This window comes from Muscardinus avellanarius, assembly GCF_963383645.1.
Source record: "Muscardinus avellanarius genome assembly, chromosome: 6".
Classification (NCBI taxonomy): Eukaryota; Metazoa; Chordata; class Mammalia; order Rodentia; family Gliridae; genus Muscardinus; species Muscardinus avellanarius.
Genome location: NC_137791.1, coordinates 82008603 through 82034055, shown reverse-complemented (window position 1 = coordinate 82034055; position 25453 = coordinate 82008603). Strand labels below are relative to the sequence as shown.

The following is a 25453-nucleotide window of genomic DNA, read 5'->3' as shown; positions in this document are numbered from 1 at the left end:
CCCTGAGTTCCATCCCCAGTACCACACACACAAAAAAAGCAAAAGGGTCTAAGTTATGCAAGGCCTCACAAGCTACTGAGGCTGGCCACAAACCTGAGATCCTCCTTTTTCAGCCTCCCAAGTATTGGGATTACAAGCATGCACCATCACACCTGGCTACGTGTGTTCTTTTTAACAAATATTATGTACAATCTTTAATTTGATCAATACTTGGATCAAAACAAGACCTAGCTTATTTTTTATTGCTATAAATTACGCAAATTAAGAAAACATACTAAAAACAAAATGAAGGAGATAAAGGAGAATACTTTCCACATTATAAATTAGTAAGCTGCTAATTATCAATTTATCTTGATAATAACTTCTAAAATTTACCTCTTAAATTTACCTTATTATCTGGAATCCCTGGAAATCTTATTTTCCTTTTGGACAGGAATTCAGGAACAGCTCAATATACCTATGTTCTGAAAATAATAATTCAAAGAACAAAGATTAGCTTTGAAGGGAAAATGCATAAAAAAATGCCAGAGCCTTTTTTTTTTTAATGGTACGGGGGGGGGGGACCCTGGGGCTTTTCTACCTCTGGGCTATAATCCCAGATCTATTTTCTATTTTATTTGGAAACAGGGTCTCACTAAGTTGCTGAGAGCCTCACTAAGTAGCTGAGGCTGGCTTTGAACCTGTGCAATCCTCCTGTCTCAACCTCCCAAGCACTGGGATTACAAGCGTGCGCCATCATGCCCGGCTCAGAGCCATTTTCTCATAACTCAAACAGCAACTATAGCCTTTGCTCTTCCCCTAATTAAAAAAAAAAAAAAGCCAGTTGTGGTAGTGCATACCTGGAATCCTAGTATTTAGGAGGCTGAGACTAGGAAGATCAAAGGTTTGAGGCCAGACTCAGCAATTTAGTGAGGTTCTCTGCAACCTGGTGAGACCTTGTTCCAAATTAGAAATTTAAAAATCGGGCTGGGGATGTAGCTTGGAAGTAGAATGCCTTTGGGTTCAATCCCGAGTACCACAATAAATAATAAATAAATAAGTAAATAAATGAATGCAAGCCAAATATGGAAGCACATGCCTGTAATCCCAGTATTTGGGAAGTTGAGACAGGAGGACCACCGGTTAGAGGCTGACACAGTTCCTTAGTGAGACCCTGTTTCAAAATACGAAAAAGAAAAACAAACAAAGGCAGGTGCGGTGACACACAGCCATAATCCCAGCTACTTGGAGCCTGAGACAGGAGGATCACTTGAAACCCTTCAGTTTGAGACCGGCCCAAGCAATACAACAAGGCCCCATCTTAAAAAGAAAAAAGAAAAAAAAAAGCTAGAGTGGTGGCACAGACCTGTAATCCCAGTACTTCAGACTCAGCAATTTAGCGAGACTGTTTTAAAATAAAGAATAAAAAGGGCTGTGGGAGCCGGGCACACTATTGTAATCCCAGGTGGGAGGCTGAGACAGGAGGATGGCAGGCTGGAGGGCAGCCTCAGCTACTTAGTGAGGCACTCTGCAATTTAGTGAGTCCCTATTTCAAAATAAGAATAAAAAATAAGGCTGGGGTATAGCATGGGATAAGAATGCCCCTAGGTTCAATCCCCCGTACTGAAAATAAATAAATAAATAAATAAATAAATAAATAAACAAACAAACAAATAAATAAATAAATGGACTGTAGATAGAGCTTAGAGGGAGAATGTCTCTGGGTTCCATCAACAGTTCCATCACCTCCACCCCTCAAAAAAATAAAAATAAAAATAAAAAAAATAAAAATCCAGGTAAGCAAAGAAAAGTAACTCTGGGTAGAAACAAGCAGAATAATCAGTAAATAAATGTTTTTCATTTTAATATAGTATTTTACCCTTTACATTCCAGTTCAATATTCCCAAGGAAAAATTCTAGGCCAATCCCCAGAGAAAGACATAAATAAGAGACAAGCATCAAAATAACAAGGGCAAGCACAGTACTTACGAACATGGGACCGATCCTTGAGCATAGCTGCAACGGCGTCCTCATGGGTATCGAAGTGCACATCAGCTTCCCCAGTGGCCTTTCCGCTTGAGCTGTATTCCATGGTGATTCTCACAGGCTTCAGCGGAGCGAAGAACTAAACAAAGGCAACCCAAAGGAGTGTGTTCAACTGAACTAGGCCCAATTTTACACGTCTGATGGCTCTGCATTTTTCTTTCATACTCTGAATCACTCACCTGACACATTTGTCTTCAGGAAACCTTTTCTTATTTTTTTCCCCCAGAACTGGGATTGAAATCAGGGGCATTCTACCTCTGAGCTACACCCCTATCCCTATTTTCTACTCTTTACTTTGAAACAGGGTCTCAATGAGTTGCAAAGGGCCCCAGTAAGTAGCTGAGGCTGTCTGTGAACCCAGATCCTCTGTCTCAGCCTCCCAAATGCTGGGATTACAAGTGTGCACCACCACACCCAGCTCTCTCGGCCCTATTTCTTAATTCTTTATTTTGAAACACTGAGTTGCAGAGGGCCTGCCCGCGAACCCGTGAGCCTCCTGTCTCAGCCCCGCAAGGACTGGGATCACAAGCGTGCACCACCACTCAAGCTTATCTACTAGTCCTTTTAAAAAAAATTATTATTTTGCCAGGCATGGTGGCGCATGCTTGTAATCCCCGCACTTGGGAGGCAGAGACCGGAGGATCACGCAGGTTCGAAGCCAGCCGCGCACACTGGCTTAGGAGACCCTGTTTCCAAATAAAAATGTAAAAATAGGTCTGGGAGTGTAGCCTGGAGGTAGAAGGGCTTCCAGGAATCCCAGTACCACAAAAAAAAAGAAAAATTATTTTGAAACAGAATCTAAACTGGGCATGGTGGTGCACATTTGTGATCTCAGTATTTGGGAGACTGACACAGGAGAATCATAGGTTCATGGCCAATCTCAGCTACTTAGTGAGACCCTGTTCCTGTTTCAAAATATATAACAAATAGGATCAGGAGCCAGATTTGGTGGCACACCCTTGTAATCCCAGTACTTGGGAGGCTAAGACAGGAAGATTTGGCTTCATGGCTAGCCTGAACTACTCAGTGAGATGAGACCCTGTTTCAAAAATAAAGAAGACAGTTTGCAGACAGCCTCAGCTACTTAGGCCCTTTGCAACTCAGTGAGACCATTTCAAAAAACAAAGACTATAAAGTAGGGCTGAAAGTGAAGCTCAGAGATAGAATGCCCCTGGGTTCCAGTCCCGGAAACACACACACGCGCACTCGCGCGCGCGCACACACACACACACACACACACACACACACACACACACACTAAAATTAAATAAATTAGAAAATAAGGCTGGGGTGTTGCTTAGTTACTGAGGCCCTCCTCAAACCTGCAATCCACCTGTCTCAGCCTCCCAAATGCTGGAACTACAAGGCACATACCACCATGCCCAGCTAGACTTCATTTCTTAATAATACTTTTTTTAATCATACATGTACCCTTATCATCAGATTCTTATCATCGGAACTACCACACTAAGTTCTTATCACTCCTCCAAACCAAAGCAACAGAATATAATGCTTTAATGAACACATGCAACCTTCATTTAGGACAATATATAATTCTTCCATCAGGCTTTTAGAAATAATGACAACTCTCAGGTTTCACTAATAACTGATGACTCTGTGTTTAGATCTTTTGTATAAGGTCTCAAGTTCATAAAGTCCAGGGCATTATTTTTTTGTGTTTTTATTACATATTGTATCTACCATAAGACAAAAATGCATTTTAAATTTATTTTTTCAGAATTTAGGGAATCCTATTGCAATAAAGCTACATGATATCTAATGAAAACGGTAGGTATTTCAAATTCCTAGATTCATATGTTGCACAGATGGGCCCCTTAAGTCTGAGACTAGCCCAGGAAATAGAGCAATACCACCGTGGCTCAGAGGTACAATGCCCCTGGCATTCAATCCCCAGCACCACTGGAGGAAAAAAAAAATTTATATACACATACATACATACATAATATATACATACATACATACATACACAGCAAGGTATCCATTTCAGAAAAGTTAAAACACACACACACACACACACACACACACACACACACACACACACACGCTGGGTATGATTGCCCGTGGTTGTAATCCCAATACTTGGGAGGCTGAGAAAGGAAGATTATAGGTTCAAGGACAACCTTGAACTCAGTGAGGCCCTCTGCAACTTAGTAAGACTCTGTTTCAAAATAATTAAAATAGGAATGAGATATAGCTCAGAGGTAGAATGCCCCATGGGGGTGCAATCCCCAGTACCACACACACAAAAAAACAGGTTAAATAAAGAAAAATCCGAATTCTAGATAAAAACATGCAGGATAATCAGCAGGTAAATAAACACTTTTCATTTTAATATAGTATTTTAGCCAGGTGTATGCCTGTCATGACAGTACTTAGAAGGCTAAAACAGGATGGCAGATTTGAGGTCACCCTTATCATGTAGTGAGACTCTCATGAACCTAGTGAGACCCTGTTTCAAAATAAACATAAAATAGTGCTGGGGGTGTACCTCAGAGGGAGAATGCCCCTGGATTCAATCCTCAGTAGCACACACAAAAGTAACAGTATTTAGCCAGGCGTGGTGGCACATGCTTGTAATCCCAGCATTTGGGAGGCTGAGACCGGAGGATTGCGGTTTGTGGACAGCCTCAGCTACTTAATAAAGCCCTTCGCAACTCAGACCGTTTCAAAATAAAGAATAAAAAATTGGGCAAGGGGTGTAGCTTGTAGGTCAAATGCCTCTGGATTCCACCCCCAGACCCGCAAAAAACAAAAAATAATAATAGTATTTTACTTTTGTATTTGAATACAGTTTCCCTGACTTTATGATGGTTCCAGTTACAATTTTTAAGTGTAACGTTGCACAAGCAATCCAAATTCAGTAGAAACCATACTTTGAATCTTTATCGTTTCCCCACTAGCAATATGCGTGAGATTCGCTGAGATGCTTAGCAGCAGCAGCAACAGCTTCTAGTCAACCACGAGATCACGAGAACAACAAATACTCTAGTTACAGTGCACTGTGCTGCTGTGGCATTCAGTAGATTAGGATTAACAAATGCATTTTCAGCTTATGGTATTTCTTTTTTTCCTTTTTTTTTTTTTGCCCTACTGGGGATGGAACCTAGGTGCGTTTTGCCTTCGAACTACATCTCCAACCTTTTTTTTTTTTTTTTTGGTGGTACTGGGGGTGGAACCCAGGGGCATTCTACCTCTGGGCTATGCTTCCAGACTTATTTTATTTAGAAACAGGGTCTCACTAAGTTGATGAGAGCTTCACTAAGTAGCTGAGGCTAGCTTTGAACCTGTGGAATCTTTCTGTCTCAGCCTCCCAAGCACTGGGATTACAAGCATGCGCCACCATACCTGGCTCCCAGCCCTATTTTTTATTCTTTATTTTGAAACAGGGTCTCACTGAGTTGCAAATGGTCTCACTAAGTAGCTGAGTTTGGCCACGAACCGCAATCCTCCTGTCTCAGCCTCCCAAATGCTGGGATTACAAGCGTGCACCACCACACCTGGCAGCAGCTTATGGTATTTATTTATGATGGATTCATCAGGACATAAACCCATCACAAATAAAGTAACATCTGTCTACAACTGCTCTGTGACCAAATGCCTCAGTCTCAATTTCCTAAAGTAAAACATGAGTTGGGAGGCTAAGACAGGAGGATCACAGCTTCAAGGACAGCCTCAGCAACTTAGCAAGACCCTGCTTCAAATTAAAAAATTAGCCAGACATGGCTAGTACTTGGGAGGCTGAGACAGGAGAACTGCAGGTTTGAGTACAGCTTCAGCAAGTACTAAGACTCTCATCAACCTAGCAAGACCCTGTTTCAATTTAAAAAAAAAAAAAAAAAAAATCAGGCTGGAGGTAAAACTTGAAGGTAGAATACGCCTCTGGGTTCAATACCCAGGATCACCACCAGGAAATAAAAAAAGAAAAGACCTTTTCTTTCTTCTTCTTCCTTTTTTTTTTTTTTTTTTAAGAGATTGGATTCCGACTGGGTTCCCTATGTTGCCCAAGCTGGCCTTGAACTCCTGGATCAATGGATCCTCCTCCTTCATCTTTCAATACTTGGGACCACATGTGGGTACCAACATTCCTAGCTTTTGTACACATTTCAGCTAAAAAAAATGAAACAAACCTCAGCAACAAGGGAGATCCTTGATTACTGCCCAAAGACTCCAGAAACACTGCGTTTTCTTCCCTACCCTCCCCAAACTAATTCAAGTTGAATTTTTGCGCAAACCTATTGAGACTGGTTATCTTACTGCCACATACATTTATAATGTCTTGGGCATTAGCTTGAAAAGGCAATCCTCGCATGTGGACAAAATGCAGTGAAGGTGTAGTTCCAAAATCAACAGCCTCTGGAAGCTTTTCTGACATCTCCTTAGGCAATTCTGAAGGTGGAACAAAAAACACTGTCAAGGACACAAAGCTTCATGAGCTATTAACAGATTATAATTAGATATAACCTTTATGTCAAAATCCCCAATTCATCTTGAATCAGTAAGAAAGGGCTCTAAAAGCCAAACCCATCTGAAATTTCTTTTGCCTAACAAATACCACCTGAACACCCATGAGCACTTAATGACTCAAACCATTACCAGATTAAGAACTTATCTTTTTGTATCAGAGAGAAAGTAAAATGATCATGAATTAAAATGTAAAGTAAGAGAAACTTTCTGGGCTATAAATAATTTTTAAAAAAGAGAGAGAGAGAAGAACAAATAACTATCCAGGCATGGTGGTACCTGCCTGTTATTCTTATACTTGGGAGACTGAGACAAGAGGATCACAGGTTCGAGGACAACCTCAGTAAGGAGTAAGACTCTCATCAACCTAGCGAGATCCTGTTTCAAAATTTCAAAATAAAAATAAAATAGGGCTGGGAGTGTAACTTAGAGGTAGAATGCCTGAGGTTCAATCCTCAGTAACACACACACACACACACACACACACACACACACACACACACACACGTATTTACTAAATTTCAAAGATTTCAAATGTTCCCTTGGGGTTAGAAATCAAATAGTTAAATGAAGAGACAACCAAAATATTTATTCAATATTTCTGCTTTCCACCTTAATCTTTCCTCACCGGAGTTTAAATATTAACATTTTACTTCCTTTTACTACATTTTTCCTAGCTAGCTTTCAGTACAAAAGCCATGAAATGATGAAAGTAAAAACACAGTAAAATTAAGTCCTAATCTCAATACTTGGGAGGCTGAGACAGGAGGATCACAAGCTCAAGGACAGCCTCAACAACTTCGTGAGAGCCTGAGCAACCTAGCAAGACCTTATTTCAAAATAAAAAAGCAGCCGGGCGTGGTGGCGCACGCTTGTAATCCCTGCGCTTGGGAGGCAGAGACAAGAGGATCGCGCAGGTTCGAAGCCAGCCGCGCGCTAGCTTAGGAGACCCTGTTTCCAAATGAAAATGTAAAAATAGGTCTGGGAGTGTAGCCCGGAGGTAGAAGGGCTTCCAGGAACCCCAGTACCACCAAAAAAATAAATAAATAAAAAAAAAAATAAATAAAATAAAATAAAATAAAATAAAAAAGCAAAAAGGGCTGGGGTTATAGCACAAAGCCCTGGGTTCAATTCCCAGGTTCAATTCCTGGGTTCAATTCCCACCACCACCACCAAAAAAAAAAAATACAGTACATACTACATTCAAACATTAGATCTTAAACTCAATTTCCTATCCTAAAGTCTCATAATTTCATACAACACAGTTATTTTAAAAAAATGTTTTGCCAGGCATGGTGCACATACTTATAATCCTAGTACTTGGGAAGCTGAGACAGTAAGGTTCAAGGATAGTATCAGTAAGTAGTAAGACTCGCATCAACCTGTCTCAGACTCGCATCAAGACCCTGTCTCAAAATAAAAATAAAAAAAAAAAAAAAAAAAAAAAAAAAAAAGCCAGGTGTGGCAGCGCACGCTTGTAATCCCAGCAATCAGGAGGCTGAGACTGGAGGGTTGCCATTCCTGGACAGCCTCAGCTACTTAGTGAAGCCCTCTGTAACTTTTCAAAATAAAGAATAAAAAATAGGACATGGGGTGTAGCTTGGAGGTCGAATGCCCCTGAGTTCCATCCCCAGACCTGCCAAAAAATAAAAAAATAAATAGCATTGGAGGTGTAGCTCAGAGGTAGAATGTCCCTAGGTCCAATCGCCAATATCACATAACATACACACACATAAAAAAAAGTTTAGCCAGGCACTGTGCACAGGCCAGTAATCCCACTTTGTGGAAGGCCAAGACAGGAGGACTGCAAGTTCAGCGCCAACCTCAGCAACTTAGTGAGACCATGTTTCAAATTTAAATATAAAACAGGGCTAAGGCTATAGCTCAAAGGTAGAATGCTCTGGGTTCCATTCCCAGTACAAGAAAAAAAATATGTTTAACAAAAACCAAAGATACAAGATAGACCCACTGAGTCTCAAGAAAAGGATCTTACCTATCTCCTTCTCACTTTCAAATGCTGTCATGGGTCGAACATCCTCATTGACTTCATGTTCTTCAAAGACCACTTCTGGCTCATTAATATACTTAGCAGGAGGAGAAGATACCATTTTCTTTCCCTTATGAGAGCCAACATGTGTTCGGACTTCATTTCTTCTGCTTGGAAATATCTCTATATATCTAAGCAAAATTAAACAGGCACAAATGGTACAAAGGAATTTATACTCAACTCATTCAAAATAAACAGGATTATATATTTTCAGCAGCTTATGAAACAGACAATAGGTAGGGGGAAAATTAACAATGCATAGAGGTATTAATCCATGTAACATACTTTCAACAGAATAGGTCAATGATTTTTGCCTCAAGATTTCGGCCCCAGTGGGCGTGGTGGCGCACGCTTCAATCCCAATACTTGGGAGGCTGAAACAGGATTGCAGGTTTGTGGCCAACCTCAGCTACTTAGTGAGGCCCTCCCCAACTTAGTGAGACCTTGTTTCAAAATAAAGAATAAAAAATAGGGCTGGGGGTATAGTTCAGAGGTAGAATGCCCCTGGATTCAATCCTCAGTACCACAAAAAATAAATAAGTAAAGATTTCTGCCCTGATATAACAGCTTTGTTCTAAATATATTTGATAAATATTTACTGTTTTGCTTCATGAGAAGTATTCTAAAATTAACTATGACTAGAGAAAAGAACCTAGTGAGAAAGTTGCTATGGTTTAGATATTTAGTGCCCAGTGTTTTTCTGTTGGGAGATTGGTCCCTTGGGTGACAGTATTGGGAAATGCTGCGGAATCTTTAAAAGATGGGGCCGAGTGGGAGGTCCTTTGGTCACCTGGGGCACTGCTCTAAGAAGGGAAGGCTGGAGCCAGGCTTGGTGGTACATGCTTGTAATCCCAGCATTTGGGAGGCTGAGCCAGGAGGATCCCCGTTTGTGAACAGTCTCAGCTGCTTAGTGAGGCCCTCTGCAACTAAGTAAGACCTTGTTTCAAACTAAAGAATCACAATAGGGCTGGGGTATCGCTCGGAGGCAGAATGCTCCTGGGTTCCATCCCCAGTAGTACAAAAAAAAAAAAAGGGGGGGGGTGGCTGGTCTTTAGAGTCAGTTTTCAAGAGAGGGAGTTGTTATAAAAGCCTGAGCCTAACTATTGAGTAGTTCTCTGACTACCTCTTCCAAAATGTGATTCCTTCTTCCCACACCCAAGTGCTCACACCATCAGGGGAGGGGGACCTTACCAAATGTACCATACCAGGGGGATATTCATCATCTAAAATTGTGATCTAAGTTGAGCAAGGTGGCACACATCTAAAAATCCAAGTACTTAGGAGGCTGAGACAGGAGGATCACAGGTTTGAGGACAGCCTCAGCAAATAGATTCTCACATCAACCTGGTAAGTTCCTATTTCAAAAGCAAAATAAAATAGGAGCCAACCGTGTTGGTACACACTTATAATCCCAGTAGTTGGGAGGCTGAGACAGGAGGACCACAGGTTTGTGGCCAGCCTCAGCAACTTAGTGAGGCCCTCAGCAACTTAGAAAGATCCTGTTTCCAAATAAAAAAGGTTGGGGTGTAGCTCAGATGTAGAATGCCCCTGGGTTCAATCTCCATTACCAAAAACATAAAATAGGGCTTGGGTGTGTAGCACACAGGAGAATGGCTCTGGGCTCAACCCCCAGTGCCAGAATAAATAAATTAAATAAATAAACACTGTGAGCTAAATGAAACTCTATTTTTTTGTGGATCTGGGGATGGAACCCAGGAGCATTTGACCTCCGAGCTATACCCCTGCCCTATTTTTTATTCTTTATTTTGAAACAGGGTCTCACTAAGTTGCAGAGGGCCTCACTAAGTAGATGAGGCTGGTTGTGAACTCCGATCCTCCGGTCTTAGCCTCTCAAGAACTGGGATTACAAGCTGCCATCATGCTTGGCAAGAATTACTTCTTAAAGATGACCTCTGATCGCCGGGCGTGGTGACACAGGCTTGTAATCCCAGCACTTGGAAGGTGGAGACAGGAGGATTGCACAGGTTTGAAGCCAGCCGTGCTGCCTTAAGAGACCCTGTTTCCAAATAAAAAGTATAAAATAAGTCTGGGAGTGTGGCCCAGAGGTAGAGGGTAGAAGGGCTTCCAGGAACCCCAGTACCACCAAAAAAAAAAGACCTTTGAACCAATTGTTTAAGTGGATTCTGAAATTAGAGACATATCAAAAACACTGCATAGACTTGTCTAGAATCTGGTTCGACAAACCAACTACAAAAAGACATTTTTGGTATAATTGGGAAAATATAATTATGAGCTATTACTGCTAATTTTGTTAGGTACTCTTATGTAAAGAAAAAATGTCTGTACAAAGTCAGCGGTGGTGGCACACACTTGGGAGGCTGAGACAGGAGGATCCTTGGTTTGCGACCAGCCTCAGGTACTTAGTGAGGCCCTTTGCAACTTAATGAGACCCTGTTTCAAAATAAAGAATTAAAAAATAGGGATGGGGTGGAGCTTGGAGGTAGAATGCCATCAAGTTCAATCCCTAGTGCTGAAAAAAAAAAAAAAAGAAAAGAAAATATCTGTAAAAGATAACATAATGAAAAAAATGAAGCAAATATAACAAATATTAATAACTTGCTAATCCAAGTGATTAATAGAGATTGAGCTCAGTGGCATTCCACCTCCAAGCTATACCCCAGCTTTTTTTTTTTTTTTTTTTTTTTTTTGTGATCTAGGAGATTGAACCCAGAGGCATTCTACCTTTGAACTACACCCCCAGCCTGATTTTATTTTTTATTTTGGAAACGGGGTCTTGCTAAATTGCTGAGGCTGGCTTTCAATCTGCAATCCTCCTGTTTCAGCATCATAAATTCTGAGATTATAGGTGTGTGCCACTACACTTGGCTCCTATTTTAATTTTTATTTTGAAACAGGGCCTGAGTTGCCGAGGCTGGTTGTGAACCTGCAATACTCCTTTCTCAGCCTCTCAATTACTGGGATTACAGGTGTGTGTCGCCACACCTATCTTAAGTGATGGATGTCTAATGGCACATCACACTATTCTACTTCTCTGTGTTTGGATAATTTTACAGTTATATTACAGTACATTCACCAAAATGACTTGATGTGTGACACTTCTACACCACTGGTGTCTGCTTCACTCACCGGTTACCGATTTCTTCCCTGTGTTTCAACAGGGCTTGGTTGGCCATTTCTGGTTCTTCAAACTGCACATAGGCTTCCCCTGTTTTTCTTCTCCCTCTATAGTCCATCACAAAAGTAATGTCTACTATATTCAGGCCTAAAATAACAGAAAAATTAGTATAAACTAATGCTACTAATTGGGAGCTTTCTTTTAATCTTTAGAATTAACAAATTCAGATGTGCATGGTGACAGATGTCTGTAATTCCAGTACTTGGGAAGGTGAAACAGGAGGCTCACAAGTTCAAAGTCAACTTTAACAATTTAATAGGACCCTGTTTCAAAATTAAAAAGTTCCAGGCGTGGTGGCGCATGCTTGTAATCCCAGCACTTGGGAGGCTGAGACAGGAGGATCGCACAAGCTCAAAGCCAGCCTCAGCTACTTAGTGAGGCTCTCAGCAACCTACTGAGCCCCTATTTCCAAATAAAATATAAAATAGCTCTATCAGTGTAGCCCAGAGGTAGAAAGCGCCTGGGTTCCATCCCCAGCACCAATAAATAAATAAGTAAGTAAGTAAGTAAATAAATAAATGGGCTGGAAGTGTAGCTCAGTGGTAGAGCTCCCCTGCGTTCAATCCCTAGTACCAAATATAGTACTATAAAAACTCACTCCAGGGTCAGGCGTGGTTGCGCACGCTTGTAATCCCCGTGCATGGGAGGCGGAGACAGGAGAACCACGCAGATTCGAAGCCAGCCTTGCTGGCTTCAGAGACTCCGTTTCCAAATAAAAATATAAAATAGGTCTGGGAGTATAGCCTGGAGGTAGAAGGGTTTCCAGGAACCCCAGTACCACCAAAAGACAAAAAAAAAACCTCACTCCTGCCCAAATATTTGTATACTGTTTTGCCAATCCCAATCCCAAACCTGGTATCTCCAAGCTATACCCTCCAACTCTATTTTATTTTAATTTGGAAAAAGGGTGTAACTAAGTTGCTAAGAGCACCAAACCCAGCTCAAGTGGCCTTTTTTTGTTTTTGTTTTTTGCGGGTCTAGAGATGAAACCCAGGGGCATTCAACCTCCGAGCTACACCCCCTGCCCTATATTTTATTCTTTTTATTTTGAAACCGGGTTTCGGAGGTGCAGAGGGCCTCACTAAGTAGCTGAAGCTGTCCGCGAACCCCCATCCTCAGGTCTCAGCCTCCCGTTACAAGCGAATGCTGGGATTATAAGAGTGTGCCACCACACCCAGCTTAAATGACCTATTTTAAACACAGCTATACATGGTGGCACATGCCTGTAATCACAGTACTTGGGAGGCTGAGACTGGAGGGTTATAGGTTTGAAGTCAGCCTTAGCAACTTTGTGAGGCTCTCACAGCAACTTAGTGCGACTGTTTCCAAATAAAAATAGAATGGGGTAGGGGGGTACCTGGGTTTAATCCTCAGAACCAAGAAAAAAAAATACACCTCTCAATATTTCTTTTTTGCCATTTATTATATTTTAGAAAATAAATTTATATTAACATTGCTACTAATGATGTATATTTTACAGCTAGGAATTAGATAACTTTTTTTTGGTACTCGGGATTGAACCCAGGGGTGTTCTGCCTCTTAGCTACAATCCCAGCCCTCTGTTTTTTTATTTTGAAATATGGTCTCTCTAAATTGCTGAGGCTTTCCTCAAACCTGTGATCCTCTTGTCTCAGCCTTCCAAGTACTGGGGCTACAGGTGCATAATACCACGCCCAGGTTAGGTAACACTTTTAAATCATATAAATTGTCTTAAATATGGTTGCTCTTCTGTTATTTTCTTCAATGGTAAAACAAACTCTCATGAATTTATTTTGAAATTTGACAATTCTGAAATATCTGCCTGATAGACCAAAACACTTCTTATATATAGGAGGAGAAATTAATGGAAGGAGATGGCTAAAGGAGAGAAACGATATGAAGGTCCAAACATGATTTAACTGCAAATCACCTGCGAAGAAGTCTACAATGTCTTTTTCATTGCAACTATACGGAAGTCCTCTCAAACGAACCACGCCATCATTCACCACAGGTGAAGACTTGACCTGTAGGCTCTTCATTAAGGCATCCACATCTTCATTATTAATCTCATAGACTACAAAAACAGCACAAAATTTACATAAGAAAGCCAGTTCTTTTAAATCAAATACATTACCGCTTTGTGGGTCATCTAAGAATTCAAATACTAATAATTTAAATTTTATGCACTTCTCACAATAAAATAACATTTATTACTTGTTATGTGCCATGCCAGGCATAACCCATGTAATCCTTGCAATTTTAAAATTAAACTTGGTCAAAATCCTCGTTTTATAAACAAGAAACTATGATGATCTGTTTCATTTTCAAGGGTATAAAATAATGCAGCTACAATATTTAACCACTTCACTATTATTAAAGATCAAAGGAGCCGGGTGTGGTGGCGCAAGCTTGTAATCCCTGTGCTTGGGAGGCGGAGACAGGAGGATTGCGCAGGTTTGAAACCAGCCTCGCTGGCTTAAGAGACCCTGTTTCCAAATAAAAAATATAAAATAGGTCTGGGAGTATAGCCGGGAGGTAGAAGGGTTCCACCCCCAGTACCACCAAAAAAAAAAAAAAATCAAATGCAAACTGCCAGCCAGGTGTGGTGGCGCACATCTGTAATACCAGTACTTGGGAGGCGAAGATAGGAGGATCGCAAGTTCAAAACTAGCCTCAGCAACTTAGTGAGACTCCAGGCAACTTTGTGAGATCCTGTTTCCAAATAAAAAATAAAATAGGACTGGGGATGTAGCTCAGAGGTAGAATGCCCCTGGGTTCCATTCCTAGTACCAGACACACACACACACACACACACACACACACACACACACCATTGAAAAGTATAAAATCCAATGCAAGATCCTAAAACACCAGAAGCTGACTTCACGTACCTTCCACGTACCGCTGACCCATGTACATGCGGTGCTTTTCTAAGGCTTTCTGCACATCTTGCTCTGACTCCATTTCAATTAAGGCATCACCCCTTCGTTTCCCATCTCTATTTAAGAGGAAATGTATTCCATTCTCATTATTGCGGATTCTGCAGTCTAGAAGTAGATGAGTAAAATCAATTAAAAACAGAAATCAAACTTTTCGCTCAACTATACAAATCATTGGGATGCAATTTTCAACAACAAAGAAACCAAAATGTCATATTCTTTACACCAAATCCCCATCATTGAAGTCATCCAAATGCTAATGAGATTATAGTATCTAAAATGTTCCAAAGATTAAAAGATAAGCAAACCCTAGCACAGCTTACGATCTCCCAACTTTTAAATGGCAGTCAGGTTAGGCTCACCACAAAATGCATTACGTCTATTAAAATGCTTATACAATCAGTTCTAAATCATTTAAATAATACGGTTAGGTTTAAAATCATGTCCATAAAACATCTCCTATAAAATAATTTTGCTACAATGATTTAAGTTTCCCCTTTTACATGACTAAGGAAGGATATTCTTACACTGCATATTTTTTAAAATGCAAGTCAAAGATAAAAGTAGCAAGTAGCTTTATAAAATGATTGACTCACACAATGCTGTGCACATTAAGGTAATTAATATATTCAAATATGTCCTTTTACAATATTTTAAGGTGGCATCTTTTAAGTCTCTTAAACTGGGTGTGATGGAGTAAGCCTATAATCCACTACTTAAGAGGCTGAGATATGAGGATTGAAGGTTTAAGGACACCCTCAGCAATATAGTGAGACTCAGCAACCTAGCTATTAAGACCCTGTTTCAAAACAAAAAATAAAAAGGGCCAGGGGTATAACTTGAAGATATAATACTCCTGGGCCAAACCCCAGCATAATGCTGGGGATATATATATATATCAGATGCATGCATGCACGCACACACACACATGCAAAAGCCTCTTAAGAAAATTAAAGAGCCAGGTATGGTGCCACATGCTTGTAATCCCAGCATCTGAGAGCCTGAGACAGGAAGATCTCAGTTCATGGCCAGCCTCAGCTACAACTTAGTGAGGCCCTTTGCAACTCAGTGAGACCCTGCTTCAAAAATAAAAGAATAAAAATGAGGGCTGGGGGTGTAGCTTGGAGGTAGAATGCCCCTGGGTTTCATCCCCAGTACCGGGGGGTGGGGGGGATTAAAAATCAGAGACAGGTGTGGCGGTGCATGCTTGTCATCCCAGTACTTGGCAGGCAGAGGAGGATCACAAGTTCATGGATAGCCTCAGCTACTTAGTGAGGCCCTCCACAACATAGTGAGACCTTGCTTTAAAATAAATAATAAAAATAGGGCTGGGGGTAGCTCAGAGGTAGAATACTCCTAGGTTCCATTCCCAGTACTAAAAACAACAAACAAACAAACAAACAGAAGCAGGCATGGTAGCAAACATAATCTCATTGTCTGGGCGGCTGAGGCAGAAGGATTACAGGTTCGAGGCCAATGTCAGTAACTTATTGACTTCCTGTTTCAAAATAAAAAAAAAAAATAGGCTGGGGGAGTGAAATGTAGGTAGAATGCCCCTGAGTTGTTTCATCTCCAACAACACACACACACACACACACACACACACACACACACACAAAATAAGCCAAAGATTGGCAAACCTTCCAAACACACACATTACAGGAATTTTATACAAGTGATCTCATATTCTAAACGTTTGTACTGTATCAACAGCTACTCTGAATCTTGTATTGACACAAGTGGGTTTAGCTGTTTGTTATATATACATTAAAATTTCAGAAAAAGTGGCTTCATATCATGTAGTTTTAACATTACTTTTGTTGCAAAGTCTTTTGTGTGGTGTGCATTAATGGGATTGAACCCCCGGGTGTATACCTCTGAACTACAACTCCAGCCCTATTTTATTTTTTATTTTGAAACAGGGTCTCAGTAAGTTGCTGAGGTTGGCCTCAAACATGCTATCCTCCAACCTCAGTCTCCCAAGTACTGGAATTATAGACATGCACGGCCACACCTGGCTGCTGCAAAGTTTATAAATTTGGTATATACCACAAATAGGTATCATTTGGTAAGAATATGTAATCAGTCATCAAAAGCATGTCTCCTGTATAACCGGACTTGGATTTTGTAGGACTTTTTCTCAGATGAAACGACATATTTTAACCATACATAAGAAATACCTGAGAAAAAGTTAAGTACATCTTCCACAGTGCAAGACCAGGGCAATCCTTGAGCTCGAATGAGATAAACATCATCCACTTCCTCTCCTAGCTTGGATGGTGCTAATTCATACTCAGGGAGTGGTGGAAGGTCTTCCAGGTAGGTAGTTTTGGACTCCTTTTAAGAGAAATGAAGAAATATAAAAATATTTGACAACCGACTTAGAAAATACTTTCTAGATGTTAGATTATTTCAGAGCTGAGAAGTAAACTTCACAAAATCTAACTCAACTTATTTTGGCTTAAATTGCACATCCAAAAGCAATAAGCAAATATATCCTAGTGGTTTAGCAGGACACAAATTTTATTCAGAACTTATTTTAAAACCCCCTAGCCCCAAATTGTACCTAATATTAGTGGCTTAGTTAAGGTAGTAGAAGGGTCCCTTCAATTTAGCAGACTTTTGATTGCACACACCATATTCGACTCATCTCAAAAAGCTTACAATCTAAAATAAGACGAACATATAAAACAAGATGCTTTAAGTGTTATAATTAAGATACAAAAATACAGCAAGAATTCAAAACAGAGCACCAACAGAGAAAGAATTAGGACATGAAAGGAGATAGGCCTTGCTGGAAATAAAAAAGATAGGGCATTCCAATTTGAGAGGTGAAGAGAAGCAGCGGTCCAAAGACACATTAAGAAAAAAATAGCAATTAATCCCATTTGTCTAAATTGCAGGGCAAATATAGGAGCCAAAGAGGATGAGCTGGCAAAAGGAACTCGGTAGTGTACAGAAGAAGGCCTTGAGCGTTGGAAGGCAAAGGGAAGTTAATAAAAGACACTGAGGAGTGGGTAAAGCACCGAGACAGCAGGAAGCCTTGGAAAGGTTAATCTGTCAGACCAACTGAATAAAGGAAAGATCATAAAAAGAGAACAGAGTGTGAGGTAACAGGACCCTGAGATATACATAAAGTGCTCCATTGTATAAGACTAAGCCAAAGCTACAATGGAGAAAAAACCCAACAAGCACTATAACCATAAACTGGGAAGACAGCTCAGGCTTTAAGACTTGGAATCTGCTGTGCTAAGGACAGAAATATCTGTGTTTTCTAGTCATCTTTTTCATGAGGGCTTATGTCCAATTTTAAGGAGTTAATAAATGTAAGCAGTGTCTAATACAATAAAATCAATAGATTTTATCACTGTAGTAATTTCAGAGAGGAAAAAAAAAACAGCTCACAAACAGATGTTTTTTTTTTTTTTTTTAATAAGGCAACTTTTCCTATTTTCCCAGAATTCCATAAGCATCACAAGCTTTCACAGAAAAGGGCAGGAGAAAGTATTGGGCCAGCATTCAAATCAATTAGCTCAGCCACTGGCCGACAGCGGCCATGCCGATTAGCCTCCCAGATTCCAGAAATTCAAGGAGAAACAAAACAAAACAAAAAAATGAATTAAGGTAAACATGACCCAAAGCCTCAGGGGGGCAGATAGTCAAAAAGTGAGCAGGCACTTCCCGGACGCCACGTAATAATCGGAGAGGTGGGGGGGAGCTTCATATACAGGACACAAAATATTTGCAATCTGGATTTTTAAAATGCACACTTTAAAAAAAAATGGAAAGAAAAACTCCGCCGATTCACACCCGGGACCCCGAGTCGCAGCGCGGGCGCCCCCACCCACCCCGCGCGTCCTCCCAGCCCGGCGACCCCGGTGCAGGAGGCGGCGGGGGTGACCTTCAGGAGGGGCCGCCCGCCCGCACCTGCGCCAGCCCAGAACCTACCATGGGCCCGGCGGGACACAAGGCCTCAACATCCACCCCCGCCACACTTACACTGCCCGACCGGCCGGACGCTCGAGGGGAGAACAAAACAAGGAGAACCCCGGGGCCCGGAGAGCGTCCCTTGTTCCCGCGCCCAATAGGAGCCGGGGCGGGAGGGGCGCGCGCGCTCCCGAGGCGGGCCGGCGGGCGGGGGCGCGCGCGCGCGGCCGGCAGGGGTCCCGCGCGCCCACGTACCTGGCTGTAGCCCCGCGCGGGGCCGGCGGCCGAGGCCAGCGCCCGCGGCAGCAGCGGGGCGCGCAGGGCCGGGTAGGCGGCGGCGGCCGCGGCCGCGGCCGAGGCGGGAGGGCCCGCCAGCCTCGCGGGGGGCGCCGGCCCGGCCTGCAGGCCCCGCGCCTGGGCCGCGGCGGCCCCGAGCAGCAGCAGCAGGCGGCGGCGGCCCGAGACGCCCGCGGGGAAGGCGCCGGCGGCCGAGTACGCGGGCAGGCAGGCGGCGCCGGTGCGCCGGCAGCTGCTGCAGTTGCAGCCGCAGCCGCGGAGCAGCGCCCCGAGCACCCAGCGCGTCCCGGCCATGGGCTCCGCGGGGCCCGCGGGCGGCGCGAGCGGCGCGGACGCGGACTCCAGGGCGGGCCGGGGGCGCCGAGCACATGCGCCGGCCGAGCCCGGGCCGCGAGCGCCGCCGCCCCGCCCGCTCCCCGCCCCCGGGGCGGGGCCGCCGCGGCCGGGAGGGGCCGGGGAAACTGAGGCCCGCGCGCCCCGGAGCCGTCGCGGGAGGGACCTGCGGCGCCGCGGTTACTCCAGGGGCCTGGGCGATGGCGCAGGCCGGGGGTTCCGCCGAGCTGGAGATAGGCCCCGGAAGCCACCTGTGCCGAAAAAGCAAAATACTGACTCCGTGTTGCGGGCGGCGAACATAAAGTCTCCCTTAAGAATGCCGGGCGTGGGGGCGCAGGCTTGTCATCCCCGCGCTGGGGAGGCTGACACAGGAGGGTCGCACAGGTTCAAAGCCAGCCTCAGCTACTGAGTGAGGCTCTCAGCAACTTAGACCCTGTTTCCAAATAAAATATAAAATAGGGCTGGGAGTATTGCCCGGAGATAGAAAGCCTCTGGGTTCCACCCTCAGTACCACAAAAAAAAAGAATGTGGTCAAGCCGGGAGTGGTGGCGCAGGCTTGTAATCCCAGCATTCGGGAGGCTGACACAGGAAGATGGCAGTTCACGGGCGGCCTCAGCTCCTAAGGCCCGTTGCAACTCAGTTGGACCCCGTTTCAAAATAAAGAATAAAAAATAGGGCTGGGGGTGTGGCTCGAGGTAGAATGCCCCTGGGTTCCATCCCCAGACCCGCAACAAAAAAAAAAAAAAAAAAAAAAAATGTAGTCAAGCCAGGTGCACACATGTAATCCCACCACTTGGGAGGCTGAGACCCCAGGATGGTAGGTTCATAGCCAAGCCTCAGACATAGCGAGGTTCTCAGAAACTTAGGCCCTGTTTCAAAATAAAAAAGGTTGAGGATGTATCTTGGAGGTTAAAAAATAAATAAAAGTGTAGTCACAACCATACAAAGATTTTCAAACAAATAATGGTTGGTTATATACTTTTTCTCCTGTGGCCAGGACCTGCCAAAATCAAAGATAATTGGAAATTCTGAGGCTAAAAATTAGAACAAAGCTTTTTTTTTTTTTTTTAACTTTTAGGAATGGATTCATAGGTCAGTGGTAGAGAGCCCTTGCCTTAGGATTCGGGAGGCCCTGGATTCAATCCCAGTAACGCAAAAAGAAAAAAGTCACAGAGTATATTGAATTTACAGAACTTAGATGTTTGTTTTGAGACAGTCTCGCTATATTGGGTTGCCGAGAGTCTCCATACTTTGCAGAGGCTATCTGGAACCTGTGATTCTTCTGTCTCAGCCTCCAAGTACTGGGGTTAGAGGCATGCACCATCATGCCCAGATTAACCTGCCATGAAAGTTCAGTATTTCTCAGGAAACTTTCCATGCCCAAAAATTAAAGAACAAGAAAAAATAAAATGATTGGCTTGGCCCTTTGAACCTGGAGCATCATAGAAGACAAGACTTCTTCATTGGCAATATTTAGAAATTGTAGAGGTTTTTACTTATTTTAATAAACTTCTCTCTCAAGAAGAACAATGTATTAGCCCTCCTGAGCAGATTATCATTATAAAGCACAAGTTGCAGATAAGTCAGAGATTCTACCTTGCATTTACTCTTGCCTTTGTTTTCTTAATAGCAGCAGCCATAATTCATAAGGTAAATTTGAATGGATTAGAAACCTAAATAGATAGAAGGAAACACTGGAGTTTATAATCAGGCATAATAACCCCTAACCATTGACATGGAAATTTTAATCTTTACTTAGAGGAAGTTGGAGAAAGTGAAAGAGAGACAAGAAACTTTGAACAAATATTCATCTACAAAATATGTATTTTGTCCCAAGTACTGTCCTATCTCCTGTACATTCAGAATTGTAATAGAGCTTACATTAAATATAAAACTAAAGTAGATTAAATATAAAACAAAAGCCAGACATAGTGGCTCATGGATGTACACCCAATACTTCTTTGAGAGAGCTGAGACAATAGGATCACAGTTGTGTAGGGGGCAGGTACTGGGTACTGAACCCAGGGCATTCTACCTCTGAGCCGCCCCTCAAGACATTTTTAATTTTTGTGTTTAAACAGAGCCTAGCTAGGTTGCTAAAATTCTAACTGTGTTACTGAGGCTGTCTTTAAACCCATGATCTTCCTGTCTACAGCTTCCCCAAGTACTTGGTTACAGGTGTGTGCCACAGCTCCCAGCTAATGATAGCCAAGATATATATTTATTTATTTTGTGTGTGGTACTGGAGGTGGAACCCAGGGGCTTTTCTATCTCCGGGCTATACTCCCAGACCTATTTTTTATACTTTATTTAGAAACAGGGCCTCACTAAGTAGTGGAGGCTGGCTTAGAACCTGTGTGATCCTCCTGTCTCAGCCTCCCAAGCTCTGGGATTACAAGCATGCGCCACCATGCCTGGCTGTTTATTTATTTATTGTACTGGGGATTGAATCCAGGGCATTCTACCTCCAAGCTACATGTCCTGTTTTTTTATTTTTATTTTGAAATGGTCTCACTAGGTTGATGAGAATCTGTCGCTTGCTGAGGCTGTCCTTGAGTCTGTGATCCTCCTGTCTCAGCCTCCCAAGTATGGAATTACAAGAGTGTGCCACCACACCCGGTTTAACAAACAAGATTTAAAAATTGTTGTGTTGCCATATGTGGTGGTACATACCTGTAATTCTAGTACTTGGGAGGCTGAGCCAGAAGGATAGCAGGTTCGAGGTCAGCCTCAGCAACTCAGAGAGGCTCTGAATAAGGGTGACCCTGTTTCAAAACAAAAAATAGAAAGGACTCGGGGTGTAGCTTGGAGGTAGAATTATGCTGGGCTCAATCTCCAGTATAAAAAGAAGAAAAGGTGAAAGAAGATAGGCATTAAGGCTCACGTGCAGAGATAAGTTTTTTGGTTTTAGTTTGTTTTATAGAAGATTGAACCCAGGATGCTCTACCTCTGAGCTACATCCCTCTGAACTTCTTTTCTTCCTGACTCGACCTCCCGAGTCACTGGGATTATAGGAATGCACCACCACACCTGGTTCAGAGGTCAGCTTTATCTTTAAATTGATCACCAAAAAAATTGTTCTGGTATTGTCACTTAACGTGTACTGTTGCAGTGTATACAGCATAGCATAGCACCGGCAGGTTGTCAACCTACTTCTTTGACGGGCTTTGAGATAGGGCTAGTCTAAATTGGTGGGAAGAGAGATTTAGGGGAATGTAAAGAAAAGGAAGAAAAACAATTGCCTCCCATCCCTAGGGAAGAATGTTCAAAAGATCCTCGCAGCTCTAAAGAGCACTTTATTATGAGCTGGGAGAGAGGATCTGGAAGGGGATGCTGTTCTTGTTACTAATAAATAAATGAAAGCACTCATTTTATTGTCTGTGCCCTTCAATTCTCAGAGGTGAATGTATACTTTTCTTCTGATATGCAATGAAGCTGGGTTAATCTCAAAGGATCCCAGCATTTGCCTCCTTTGCATTTGAAAGAAACTCAATATCAAGAACCATAGATGTCAACAGACCTAGGGTGGCAAAAGGAAAAGGGACTGAAGTCAAGTACCATAAAGAAACGGTGCCCATTTGTGTAACCTGTGATTAAGGTGCTATTCATCACCCAAGATTAAAGGAAAGAGTTTATTGGGTTGAGTGGATGCAGGAGAGCTTCGGGAATGGAGGTGACTAGTTATTTCCAAGGAAAGACAAAGAGACGTATTTTACCACCACTGTCACTTGCCTCATTCTTTTATCTGACAAGAAAAGCGGTTCCACAAACTCAAAGATTTGTCTCTGCCGCAGTGATGTGCTTTTTAGGTTAGCTTTGTCAGTTGGTCTCTATCCACTATTAACAACTCCATGCTAAACAGTTTTTGTGTCTCTCGTACATTCCTTCTTCGCAGGAAAAAAAAAATGTAACTATTTATGACCCACACATTAAAGACCAATACACCTTCAAAACCTGCAACTTCGTGTGTTAAAATAGTTCTCTGGGGCCGGGCGTGGTGGCACACGCTTGTAATTCCAGCATTCCGGAGGCTGAGAACTGGGGGGATTGCAGTCCGTGGACAGCCTCAGCTACTTAACTCATTGAGACCCTTTTTCACAAATAAAAAGACTAAAAAATTGTGTGTGTGTGTGTGTGTGTGTGTGTGTGTGTGTGTGTGTGTGTGTGTGTTATTGAGGACTGAATCCAGGGGCACTCTACCTCTGAGCTACACAACCCAGCCCTATTTTTTTATTTTTGAAACAGGTTCTCACTAGGTTGATGAGAGTCTCATTGCTTGCTGAGGCTGTCTCCAGCCTGCAGTTCTCCTGTCTTAGCCTCCCAAATACTGGGATTACAGCATGTACCACCATACCCAGTTTTATTTTTTCTTTTGAAATAGAGTCTTCCTAGTTTGCTGAAAGTCTTGCTTAAATGCTGAAGCTGGTCTTTCTTTCTCTTTCTTTTTATTTTTTGTGGTACTGAGGATTGAATCCAGGGGCATTCTACCTCTGAGCTACACTAGCCCCTTTTAAAATTTTTTTTGCTTTTGAAACTGTATCTTATTACGTTGCTAAGAGTCTTGCTAAGATGCTGCGGCTGGTCTTGAACCTGTGATCCTCCTTTCTCAGCACTCCACTAAGTACTGAATTACAGACATGTGCCACTAGGCCCCTCTTGTTGATGTCCTCGTAGTCCTCTTCCTCCTCCTCTTCCTCTTATTCTTTTTGTACTGGGGATTGAACCCAGTGGTATTCTACCTCTAAATGACACTCTGCACCCTTTTTCATTTTTTATTTGGAAACAGGGTTTTACTAAGTTGCTTAAGTGCCTCGTTTAGTTGCTGAGGCTGGCTTGGAAACTGTGATCCTCCTATCTCAGCCTCCCAAGCGCTGAGATTACAGGTGTGCACTATCATTTTCCACTTTATTTTAAAACAAAGTCTCCCAAATTGCTAAAGCTGACCTTGAACCTGTCTCAGCCTTCCAAGCACTGGGATTATAGGCATACACAACAAAAGTCATCTCTTTGTAATAAGTAATATATAAACCTGGGTGGCACAGGCCTGTAATCTCGATACTTGGAAGGCTGAGACAGGAAGATCACAGGTTCTAGAACATTCTGAGCAACTTAGTAAGACCCTGTTTCAAAATAATAAAATAGGGCTGGGAGTGTAGCTTGGAGGTAGAATGCTCCTGGGTTCAATCTCCAGTATCAAAAAAATAAATAAATAAAATTATATACACATGGTGTAAAAAAAAAAAAAGAAAAGTCAAAATCTATTAAATTGGCCAGGTTCAGTGGCACATGTTTATAATCCCAGTTCTTGAGACAGGAGGATGGTAGGTTCATAGCCAGCCTCAGCCCTCTAGAATTAGTGAGACCATTGGGTCCTCTATAATTTAGTGAGACCCTGTTTCCAAATAAAAACTAAAATAAGGCTGGGATTGTCATTCAGAGGTAGGATGCCTCTGGTTCAGTCCCCAGTACCACACACACAAAAAAACCATACAAGATTATATATAAACATATACACACATAAGTGTACACACACACACACTAGTGGGTGAGCATGCACACAATACTGTTTGCCTTTAACCACTATTTATCCAGTTTTCCTCAAAGATACTGTTACCATTTTCTTGTGCATACTTTCAGAGATGGTCTGTGAACTATTTTATCACTTATATTTGCAGCTAGGCATAGTGGTGCATGCCTATAATCCAGTATTTGGGAGGCTGAAATAGGAGGTTCACAAGTTTGAGTACAACCTCAGCAATTTAGCAAGACCCTGTGTTTGTGACACTAAGGATGGAATCCAGGAGTCTTTTATCTCCAGCCTGTACCCCAGCCCTGTATTACTTTTTATTTTGAAGCAGGGTCTCGCTAAATTATGGAGGGCCTTACTAAACTGGTGAGGCTGGCCTCTGCAATCCTCCTGTCTCAGCCTGCCAAGTACTGGGATTAGAAGTGTGTGCTATCAAGTCCAGCTGAGACCCTGTTTTGAAAAATAAAAAATAAAGCCGGGCGTGGTGGTGCACACTTGTAATTCCAGCATTCGGGAGGCTGAGACTGGAGGATCAAGGTTCTCGGACAGCCTCAGCTACTTAGTGAGGCCCTGTTTCAAAAACATATAGAATAGACCGGGTGTGGTGGTGCACGCTTGTAATCCCCGCGCTTGGGAGATGGAGACAGGAGGATCATGCAGGTTCAGAGGCAGCCTCGCTGGCTTAAGAGACCCTGTTTCCAAATAAAAGTATATAATAGGTCTGGGAGTGTAGGCCGGAG

General features: G+C 42.6%; 1 protein-coding gene across 1 annotated transcript; it reads right to left on the bottom strand.

Moving 5' to 3' along the window:
* Nucleotides 1–414: 414 nt before the first annotated feature.
* Nucleotides 415–19147, bottom strand: GRSF1 (G-rich RNA sequence binding factor 1; the record flags this gene model as incomplete). Its single annotated transcript, XM_080697566.1, has 9 exons — nucleotides 415–464; nucleotides 1969–2104; nucleotides 6311–6432; nucleotides 8501–8685; nucleotides 11663–11798; nucleotides 13621–13764; nucleotides 14582–14737; nucleotides 16810–16966; nucleotides 18812–19147. The coding sequence occupies 9 exons, from the start codon at nucleotides 19145–19147 to the stop codon at nucleotides 415–417; spliced, it is 1422 nt and encodes a 473-aa protein (XP_080553692.1).
* Nucleotides 19148–25453: the final 6306 nt, after the last annotated feature.